General features: G+C 37.1%; 1 protein-coding gene across 3 annotated transcripts; it reads left to right on the top strand.

The window, feature by feature from the left end:
- Window positions 1-326: 326 nt before the first annotated feature.
- LOC122965396 (hydroperoxide isomerase ALOXE3-like) lies at window positions 327-8,763 on the top strand. Of its 3 annotated transcripts, none has more exons than XM_044329417.1 (15): window positions 327-462; window positions 1,049-1,227; window positions 1,550-1,754; window positions 1,843-1,924; window positions 2,009-2,131; window positions 2,261-2,364; window positions 3,109-3,281; window positions 3,468-3,611; window positions 4,306-4,509; window positions 4,741-4,827; window positions 4,953-5,119; window positions 5,260-5,381; window positions 5,520-5,620; window positions 7,794-7,964; window positions 8,456-8,763. In XM_044329417.1, exons 1-15 carry the CDS (start codon window positions 336-338, stop codon window positions 8,633-8,635), a joined length of 2,169 nt encoding a protein of 722 aa, XP_044185352.1. In that variant the 5' UTR covers window positions 327-335; the 3' UTR covers window positions 8,636-8,763. The 3 variants fall into 3 exon arrangements, with proteins under 3 accessions (XP_044185352.1, XP_044185353.1, XP_044185354.1); XM_044329418.1 differs by having other exon boundaries at window positions 362-462; window positions 1,063-1,227; XM_044329419.1 differs by lacking the exon at window positions 327-462 and adding an exon at window positions 639-935 and having other exon boundaries at window positions 1,063-1,227.
- Window positions 8,764-11,319: the final 2,556 nt, after the last annotated feature.

Here is an 11,319-nt window from a genome sequence, read left to right as displayed (position 1 = left end):
ATTTATTTTGGGGTTAAATGTGTAAAAATGTACAGTAGGTATATCTGAACAAGTACAGATAGCAAGAGATAATAGATAATGAGCACATGAGTGTCACATTTAGGTGTAAAGTGATGCCCAATGAATTTCATGCTCAACAGCCCTCATACAGTTCATTATGTGTTCATAAAGTGGGCAGTGGACCTTAATAAATGCAGAGATATCAATAAATTAGGCTTCTGGAGTTTGGTTTTTGAGGATGAAATGGATTTTCTGTACAACTGTGTCCCATCCTACTCACTCTCTAGGCAATAGAAACTGGAATCACAAGACGGTTTAGAGTAACACCACCTTTTATGTTAATGTGTAGTGCGGGGAAGTCATCTCAGAAAGGTCAAAACTGGGGTGGAGGAGGTTACTATAAGAAGACAAACACAGCCCTCAGTGAAGGAAAACCTAGACCTGCAATTGAAGCTGAAGGAGGTAGGTAAAACATCTGAAGGTAAATGTAATAACTTAACTTATCCTTCCTCATGCTATGACAGCTAATAGTCATGTAACAATTTATGTAGGATAAGACCAGACAGACGTTTAGTAATAAGAAGTTATTTGGATGCCTGTGGAAGTTTTGAAAAAATGTCAAAAGCTCTTGTGGAATAATTATTTGCAAGGGTTAAGTTATTTTTTTAAGGACAGTTTCCACTGAGTGATGTAATGGAAAAACCTCACTTTGCATCACACAAACAGTTACTGCATTTTTGATTAACTCATATTGTATAACCTTGGAACATGTAACCATCTGTGCTCATTATTTTTGACACTGGATCAGAGTAGGGAGTAGCCTCATCTTGGACATACTACAGTTCCTTTTTTAATTAGTTGGGAGCTTTGATGACATCCAGCACTGCATCCCACTCACATTCTAATATGTTTACCACACTCCTCATCTATAAAGAGTATGTACACTTTGTAACTGACATCAGTCTGCAATTACACTCTGTTGTGACTGTATGCTGATCCCTTGCAAGATTTTCATTAAAGGACAAAAAGATAACTTGGTCATTGTCAGCTTTTTATTTTCAGATTTCCATCACAGTGACCATGGCTGAGTACAAGCTAGAGGTGTCAACAGGTGACATTACATATGCAGGAACATGGGACCACATATATGTCACTTTATTTGGAACTGAAGGGCAGAGTGAGCGAACTGAGTTGGACAACTACGGCACTGACTTTACAACTGGGACAGTAAGTTGAATCTAGTTGTTGACCATTATTCATATAAGAGTCTCAAATTAGGTTTATGCCAATGTTACTGTTTATTACTGTTTTTTGTAATTCATGCATATATAAAGCACTAATATTCATAGAATGGCCTTCATTAGCCTATAGATCCACATCCAAGTGTAGATTTTAAAATTCGTAACAATTTCAGAAAAGAAGAAGCAAAAATGATCCTTTGAATAAGATTTGCATTTGCTTTGTCCTTCCTATTTGTTTATCACCTTGATTCATACTTTCTTATTTTGCTGCAGACATAAGGTATATTGTACCATAACTTTTTTCACAGACAGGGACCTATACTGTGAAAACCAGTTTGTCTCTGGGGACACTGCTCCTAATCAAGGTGGAGAAAGATCCGTTTTTTGTTCTCCCAGAAGATGAGTGGTACTGCTCCAAAATAATAGTGATGACACCAGAGGGAGATGCCATTCTTTTCCCTTGCTACAGATGGGTGTCCAGGGGAGAACTGGTGGAGCTGAGAGGAGGGAGAGGTCTGCTTTAAATACCCACAATATGACACTTGTTTTTTGTTAGTTATGTCACTTAAAATTTGACTGTTGTGTACTTTTTACATCTCAGCCATTAAGGTTTTTGAGGAGAACCATCCTGTGTTGATTGACCACCGGAAAAATCAGCTGACACTTAAAAAGAGCCTTTACCAGTAAGTTCTCACGTGTGCGCTATGTACTGTACCTAAAGCTGCAGTTTGTCTCAGAAGCATATCATTTTTTTTTCCATTTTTTAGATGGGAGATCACTAATGAAAGATGGCCACACATCAGCAGTTTTAAACATACATCTGAGCTACCAGCTGAACTCATCTTCTCTATGTCCAAATCAATGGAAATACAGTACATAAAGAAAATAGCGTGAGTCAGGTTCCAATATAGTCTATTATTTGTAAGACAAATAACCATTTTGAAGCATCAGTGTCAGTATTTTGTTTAATTTTCTGCATTTTACATGGCTTTTTTTTTTTTTACCCTTTCTGACCTCAGTGGTGCTGAACTCATGTTTAAGGGGCTGGCTGGATCTACTGAACAATGGAAAAGCATTGAGGACATGAAACAAATCTTCTGGTCCCAAAAGACAACAATGTCAGGTATAGTTTTAATTCTGCTAGGTAACTCACCTGAACACTATCATTTTTATACTTATAAGTGACTGTCCATGTAAGAATATATGTACAAGTACTGTATGTATACTTGACTAAGTCGACCTGGCCCAACAGTAGAATGAAAAACCCATGAAATAAATATTTAAATCCTAGGTGCTGTAATGGGTTTGATACATGATGGTCGGCTCACTCTTAACTAAATGGAGGTGGACGGGGACAGATATCTTTTCTACAAGATTAAATGGTCCTGAGGGACAGCTACGACATGGAAAGTGACTGACAAAAGTCACTCAGCTGATTGGATCACGGCTTACTGCTGGCCTTAAAGCTGCACTAATCAATATTTTTATATTAACGATGGATGAAATTACTGTGTGTATGCAATTAGAACAACAGAGGTGCATTACCTGACACTATTAAATATGTAAATTAGCTTAAAGTATATAACACTCAATAGTATGAATGAAACTTACTTTCATGCTTAGCACTGTGTGGTTAAGTGAGGGAAAGTCAATATAAATTCAAACTACTATTTGTACAAATCTGTCATTTCAATTTGAATTTTAAATGCTGAATTTAAACAAAGCTATAAGGCTTTGTAAAGAAATAAAACTATCTCAGTGTCAGGGGTGAGTGCCACAGTGTCATTCTCTGACAACTTTGTGATGCTCTACATGTGGCTCCTAGATATAGAGGACAAATTACAATCATCAATTGTGATTTTCCTAGAGTACGTTAAAGAGCACTGGAAAGAGGATGACTTTTATGGATTCCAATTTCTGAACGGGATCAACCCTAATGTCATCAAGCGCTGCTCAGAGCTTCCTCCAAACTTTCCAGTCACAGAGGACATGGTGAAGCCGTTTCTGACAGAGGGTACCTCTCTGAAGGAGGAAATGACGGTATGGAAGATGACTGGCTTTAAATGGGTGATAATTGTTGCTTTGAGAGACAATTTGTAGGTTTGAATTTTGATTGTACTTGTACAGCAGTGAAAAGGTCCCTGAATATTTCCATGTCTATAATACTGGAAAACCACAATCTTGTACGTTGTGTATGTTTTCCCTCCATCTTTCCTTCCTATACAGAAAGGCAATATATTCCTCTGTGACTTCAAGAGGATGGATGGATTACCCACCAAGTTGTCAGATGGTGAATCTGTGCATGTGACTGCTGGTTTCTGTTTGTTCTACATGAACCCAGAGAACAAACTGATGCCAATTGCAATACAGGTATTTCATTGCAGAGCAAACCAGTAACGTATTCATATTACATATAGAAAGTTCATTGAATAAAATTATTGGTCCCCTCACAGAGAATTTAGATACAGATTTGATATAACGTCACGCTGTATCCAGGTTGTTTACAGCTGTTTGTTGTTTGTATTCCACAAAATGCTTTCCAATGAAAAACTGTTTTCACTCAATCAGTCAAAAAATGTGCATCTCAATAGTCTTAATGGGCTATAGCTGTTCAAATTCAGCATTAGGACCCTAGTTTATAACCTGATGTGCCAGATCGTTTGTTACACAGAACCATCTGAGAAGTCGTCCTTAGAAACTGTTTGGAAAAGTGCAGGCACTTTCAAAAAATACTTGGCATTTCTCATGTGATCTCGTGTGATAACCTAGTTTATGTCACAGAGAAAATTTCCCATTTGTAGGCATTATCAAGTACATTTTAGTAAAATAATGTCAATCACAGAAGTTATCCTGTAATCATAAGGTCAGTATATTTATATGCTTTTGAAATGAAAAATACACAGTGGTGCATGAGGGGAAGAGAGAGTGAGAAAGGTGCTTCCCCCTTATGAAGTGGCTCTACAAAAAGTTTTATGGTGTGGAATACTCATCACTTTGCATTTTAAGTGAAATAGTATGTTTCAAAGTAGAAAAATAGCTAAATGATGGTTTTATCACATTCCAGCTGCAACAACAACCCTCTGAGCAGAATCCCATCTTTCTGCCCAGTGACCAGGAGACTGACTGGCTGCTGGCCAAGATGTTTATTAAAAATGCAGATTCCATGCTTCATCAGTCTGTCTATCACTTGGTTAACACTCACTTACTGGCAGAAGTCTTCAGTGTTGCTGCTCTCCGCAGCTTCCCTGAGATTCATCCCCTCTATAAGGTATATGACTATGCAGTTGCAAACACAGAACTAAGGCTTGTTTGATGATCTGATCAAGACTTTTTACTCAGTTTTCCAATATAACTTACAAACAGTACTAGAAAGACATATGTTTGGTTTTGTAATTATCAGGGTGATTGGTTTATAGAAATGTTTATGTTCCTTCACTTTAATGGTGATTTTATCATAAATTTTACATTGAATTTAATATTCCTCCCTCTGTTTGCACAGCTGCTGATCCCTCACGTCCGCTACACTCTCCAAATAAATACTTTGGCCCGTAAATCTATTTTTGGACCTGACGGGATTTTAAGTAGAGTATGGATCTTTATCATGTATATTCATATTTTTTCAATCAAATGTTGAGACTCTCAATACAGTGTAGTAAAAACCACTTCTATCTTCTGTATTGTTTTATATACTTTTGTGTTCTTAATCACTAGAGTTCACTTGGACATGAGGGGATGACAGAGGTCATTGGAAGGTCTCTCTCTGAGATGACCTACAGCTCCCTCTGTCTGCCAGACAACATCACTGCACGAGGACTGGAGTCTATCCCCAACTTCTACTACAGAGATGACGGCCTGAAGCTGTGGAACATCATCAACAGGTTACAGGATACAGCTATAATCCATACTGAAGCCTTTCCTGAACCCTTTCCTGACGATTGGCTGAAATGACTTTTAAAAATAACACCCTGATTTCAGAATACAATGTAAAATCATATTTGTAAATTTATATTTTTGCCAGATTTGTGAAGGCAATAGTGGGGTACTATTATCCTTCAGACAGTGAGGTGTGTAAAGACTCTGAACTGCAGGAATGGATCCGTGAGATATTCACCCATGGCTTCTTAGGAAACAAAGCCTCAGGTATTTCACCAATGTTCTGATTTTGAATTTGTAAACACAAAACACTATATACTGTAGTAGCTTATAGTATATTGCAATTTTCCACACAGATGCAGTGAATGACAAAAAAATAACTGATAATGACTGTGTTGCCAACAGGGTGTCCAGGATGCTTTCATGCTGTCAAGGAAGTGATCAGGTTCATTACCATGGTGATCTTCACAGTGACGGCTCAACATGCTGCAGTGAACAGTGGGCAGGTGAGACATGGCTGTGTCCAAAGTCACTCCCTATTTACTGTATGGTGCACTATATTTACCCCATTTTATTTGAGTGTCTGAATGCTGAGTGTGTAAATATATACACTATTTAGTGCCACCAAAAACTTGATGGAACAGAAAAAGTAGTGTCCATGGCATGTGCACTACTTTTTTAGTAACAATCCCACAATGCAACGCTCCACATTTCATAGATGTGAAAATTACTGTAGCACAACTCTACAGCTGACGGTAATGATTTATTAATGACAATTAGATAATTAGTGATTGCCTGAAATCTTGATTTTCTGCTCACTATTGTGGAAACTATTCAGTGTCTATTATATAAGGAGTAGTGAATGAGTGAATGAGTGAATAAGGGAGTGATTTCGGACACAGTCCATGAATATTGGGACAATAGGATACATCTTTGAGTTTTAACAAATTTATGAACAAATAAACAAATATTTGGAGTAAGTGGCAGATCTGCAATGTGTTTTATCCATTATTCATTTCCTTGTAAGAATTCCTTTCAGTAGGATATAAGTTTACTTTTAAAGTGGTGGAAAGATTGCATTTCTTATGTAGTTTTATATTCTGTTTTTTTGTTTTTTATTACCATTGTTTTATGATTGTCTCCCATGAGAGCTGGGCCAACAACCTGACAGTAATAACGAAAAAATTAAAGATCCACTCCAGACATGTTTCAAGACATATAAAGTAGGGGTGTGTCCGAATACAAATACGTTATTCGGCAAAGCACAAATAATGAGTTTTTTATGAATATTTGTTCCATACAAATATTTTAAAAATTATTTGTTTCGGGAAGAAAATAAAACACGTCAAATACTAGCACGCAGGTTGGTTACATCGCTATCTCAGTCTCTCTCCTCTGCTCCGCTGTTACATCTATCAGCGGGTCTCAATGAGGGGAGTCACATCCACCTGCAACATGACACACATTTCCTAATTTGGACATCACTCCTGGAGTTGAGGGTGTTCCCCAGCTAAAGCTGAGCTACTGACACATGCGAAGTGCTCCCATAGGACTCTCCATAACCTGTTGTTCCCTTTCTCCTTTCCACAAAGTTACGTTGTAAAAAATAGGCAATAAATGAAAAGTGCAAAGCAAGAATCACCTTTGAAGTTCTTCCCTAAACGTTACACAGTGTGCTGTCTCTGTGTTATGGGTGTATAAATAGGTAGAGGTCTGTATGCAACGAGATGATGAGTTAAGTTTTAGCTTAGTAGTCAGCGCAGTCGTCTATGATCAAGGAGACTCCAGTTCGAGACCCAGTGTGGGGACCTCCTTCGTAAAGTAGTTTATTCATGAACACTTCTTGTAACACTTTAATTTTATAAAATTAAAGGCATACTAAAACAAAAACAGGATTTTTAAGCCTCTTTTCATTTTTATTCCAATACAAATACAAATAATTTTGCTGCCTCAACAAATATAGATACAAATACAAATACTGGGTTCTCTGTACATCCCTAATATAAAGATACCTCTATGTTTTAATTTGTGTCTGATATAGTTTTTCTGCAAAGAGATTGCATTTCTTTTGTAGTTTTACATTCTGTTTTTTGGTTTTTATATTCATTGTTTTATGATTGTCTCCCATGAAAGCTGGGCCAACAACCCCACAGTAATAACGAAAAAATTAAAGATCTCCTCCAGACATGTTTCAAGATGTACAAAGATACTGTTATGTTTTAATTTGTGTCTTACGTGGTTTTTCTGCAAAAAGTCAATTACCCGGTTAAATCTTCGTAAAATTACATCTATTCCTTCTCCCTCATTGAAAAATCCAGAATCTATGAACATGCAAATTTCATTTCAAAAGTTTTACTGCTAGATTCAACATGTCTATGTCACTGAAGAGTCCACTGTCCAAGTTGCATATTGGACCAAGATCAGCTCCAAAACTAGTTGTGATGTCACAAATCATGCTCGATTTATACATCCTAAACTCAGATTTAAGGTGAGCCTTGAGAAATGACCCCTTCAGCAGATTAATGTGCATCATTCTGCACAGTAAGACTCAAACATCCAAGTGAAGGAACGGGAAGAAAAAATCATTTCTGAGTGAAGGAGGACTTTAACAGTTAGAAATTAGAAAAAATAAAATGTGATACATATCAAAACTTCTGTTTCTATTTCTATTTCATTTAGTTTGACTACCACTCCTGGGTGCCTAATGGTTCGATCCTGCTGCAAAAACCTCCTCCAACCACAAAGGGGCAGTCAAGCATGAAGACAATTTTGGAGACGCTGCCAAATGTGGGAGAGACAGCCAGCCTTGCAACAGCGTTTTGGATACTTTCAGAAAAATACACAGACATGGTAGGTTTGGTGTTCACAAACGCACACAAATAGTAGAATAATATTTAGGGCTGAAAAATTAATTGAAATTTTATTGAAAATCACAATATGGTCTACTGCAATTTTCAAATTGCAGGGGGCACAATATTTGTTAAAGGAGAAATGTGTGTCAAAATACCATTTTAAATTAAATAATGTTGTAGCCTACACATCATATTCTACAGACTTTAGAAAACATCTTTGTTTGGTACAGAGCCCTGCAAAAATCACACCATAATCATTTTAATATGTTCTTCAATTGAAATCTTAAAAATTATGTAAAAATGATCATTCCTTCTAATATTGCAATTTGCAATATCAGTCAAAATAATCACAATTAGATATTTTTTCAAAATCGTTCAGCCCTAATAATATATAATCCATCCACATTTGGAAAGGGCTTTGAAAAATTGCACCACAAGCATGTTGCTGTGTCAGTCAGATTTACAGTTTTGTTTTTGTCATCTTGGCAGGTTCCCCTGGGTACGTACCCTGAAGAGCGCTTTGATGAGGCTCCACCTAAGCAGATCATTAAAGAGTTTCAAGAGGAGTTGTCCAACCTCAGTGAAGCAATTACAACCAGAAACTCACAGCTTAAAGTGCCCTACACCTATCTGAACCCTGCTGAAATAGAGAACAGTATAACTATTTGAGTCTGAGGGAGCCACTTTTCCCTTTCTGCACTAGTGAACAATATCCATACCTTTTTCAAAACTTGTCTTATATGCTGGGTTGAGTTTCAAACTTTGACTTTGGTAAATAAAAAAGGTGAGGTGGTAGAGACTTACAGTGCTGCTTGAAAGTTTGTGAACCCTTTAGAATTTTCTTTATTTCTGCATAAATATGACCTAAAATGCAAGTCCATAGTTTACACAAGTCCTACACAAGTCCTTCATGGACTCATGAACACTGACTATAGCCACTGCAAGAGAGGCTTGTAGTTTCCTAGCTGTTACCCTGGGGTTCCTTGTGGCCTCCCGGACTATTACGCATCTGCTCTTGGTGTGATCTTTGTTGTTCAACCTCTCCTGTGGAGGGTAACAATGGTGTTAGATGTCTTCTATTTGTACACCATCTGCTGTCAACTGGTGGAGTCCAGACTCTTTAGAAATGGTTTTGTAACCCTTTCCAGCCTGATGAGTATCAGCAACTCTTCCTCTAGATCCTCAGAAATCTCCTTTTTTCGAGCCACGACACACTTTCATAAACCTGTGTTGTGAAGCTCAGACTTTGATAGTGAAGACCCAGATTTCTCTTCTTTAAATAAGGCAGGACCTCCGACACTCACACTTGATTGAAACACTCGCCTCTCATTTCTGTGTAAGGTTTTTGTCTCATTTGTTTAATTGATGTCTCTATCTAGTTTTAGGACTTGCATGGAAATCTGATCATGTTTTAGGTCATATTTATGCAGAAACAGAGCACATTCTAAGGGGTTCACAAACTTTCCAGCACTGTATAGCGACATGCTGCACACTGGGAGAAGACGACTATATTTTGGTTGTATCGTGTTAAGTGGGCCTATTGTAGGGTGCCTGTATCTTTGTGTGAATTACTGTACGTATTACATAGACCTCTCTTTAGGAATAACTTAAATTAAAAGTTTTGGTTGCAAGTGTTTAAGCATCAGCTTGGACCCATGTATGAATGAGTCCACAAAAGCAAACATATGGTGATCAACAATGACATAATGCAATGAAATGTAACTAGTTGGTATTCCTTTAATAAAATAGGTTTTCTGTCATAGTGGAAATTTTTAAAATGATCTCACATAAAACTACGGCAAGGCAAGGCAAGGCAAGGCAAGGCAAGGCAAGGCAAGTTTATTTGTATAGCACATTTCAACAACAAGGCAATTCAAAGTGCTTTACATAGAGCATAAAAAAGACATATACAAACAATTAAAAATTGTTAAATTTGGAAATAAAAAAGAAGCTAAAAAGTGAATAAGACAGATAAAACAAGAGAATAATAGTAACAGTGCAGTGTAAAATATTAACCCTTAATGTTTTTTAATGAAAGGCAGCGGCAAACAGAAAAGTCTTCAGGTACCTCAGCAGTCAGTAATAATGCATTTATATTCTAGCAGGACCAAGAATATGCATATTTTCTGTCCTCCAGTATGATGGCTGTTAGAGGCTGTGATATCAGCTGCATTTTCTGTTGCATATGCTGTATATTCAGTTTCTGTTCACCTTTAATGATGTGAGTACAAAACATAGAATCTTTATGGTGATGTAGGACTGTTCATGTTTATTGAACACTATACATTTGCTTGGCTTGCAGTACAAATTAAAAGGGAATTTGAATCAGCGTTGTCATTCAGCATGCATTATTGCTTATTGACGTGTAAAAGTCAACATAACTTGAGCAAGATTACAAAAGTAATTGATGAAAAACCTACTTCAATACGGTGTCATTGGAAATCTTCAGATGGGCCAATAAATCTTCAGGGCACCCACAACTTAGCATTAAACTCAAAACTTATAAGAGAAAGACTCAAAGAAATACACTTGAAGCTGGTAGAGTTCAATGTGAATAGGTTTATTGAGCATAAAGAGCAATACAAAGCAAACCAAAGCCTTGATCCCAGGATAAAGAACCTAAGGCAAATCATAAAACATTATATTATATACCTCTCATAAAACCTCCTAATGTGGAGCTTATTTTCTAGACTCCACCTCATTTGACTTTGACACTTTGGTAATAATCCAGGCTTGATTCATCTCAGAAACAATGGTGTCTCAAACTTCTCTGAAATGTATCAATTGCACCTGGCCTAGAAATAATGCTGTCTCAGCATTTTCCACATTTCTCACATTAAAAATGGGCATAGCGGCCTTCAATCATCGCACACAGAGAATCAAAATGTGACATTACTAATCATCCCCCTTCCCAACTTCCCTGGGAACCGTCACTTATTGATTTAAATGTTATCTTTGCATATTCACTGGGACATCCCATGTTACAACTGTCTCTTATTGACGTAAATGTTATCTTTGCACAGTTACTACCTAGATTTATATCATGTAAAGTTTAAAATGTGCTCATCTCATTGTGTGTCACACAGTAGCACAATCATTTGAATACTTACAAGATAAGGTAAAGAAGGAGCAGCTGTATGTTGGGTGTATGAAATTTGTGCATAGTTTTAAACTTGTAGGCATAAAAATATCGTAAACACAAATGTCAGCTGTCTGTAGAAATATCAAGTGGACAACATACAATGTCTACGGTATATACAGGTGAAACCGTTTCTGTAAACTGTAAAAAGGATACAAAGAGTGCAAAGGTGTGGAGGGAGGGTGTCCTGTAGCTGGTGATTTCATACAGGCCT

The sequence above is a fragment of the Thunnus albacares genome, chromosome 16, assembly GCF_914725855.1.
Source record: "Thunnus albacares chromosome 16, fThuAlb1.1, whole genome shotgun sequence".
Lineage (NCBI taxonomy): Eukaryota > Metazoa > Chordata > Actinopteri > Scombriformes > Scombridae > Thunnus > Thunnus albacares.
The sequence above is the reverse complement of the archived record's forward strand: the minus strand, read 5'-3'. Positions and strand labels throughout refer to the sequence as shown.

Excerpts from the sequence above, each read along its gene's own strand:
- LOC122965396 (XM_044329417.1), top strand. The coding sequence starts at position 336 with ATGTTAATGTGTAGTGCGGGGAAGTCATCTCAGAAAGGTCAAAACTGG. Across the intron at positions 3,612-4,305 it reads TGATGCCAATTGCAATACAG|CTGCAACAACAACCCTCTGA; the intron begins GTATTTCATTGC and ends ATCACATTCCAG. Across the intron at positions 5,382-5,519 it reads CTTAGGAAACAAAGCCTCAG|GGTGTCCAGGATGCTTTCAT; the intron begins GTATTTCACCAA and ends TGTTGCCAACAG.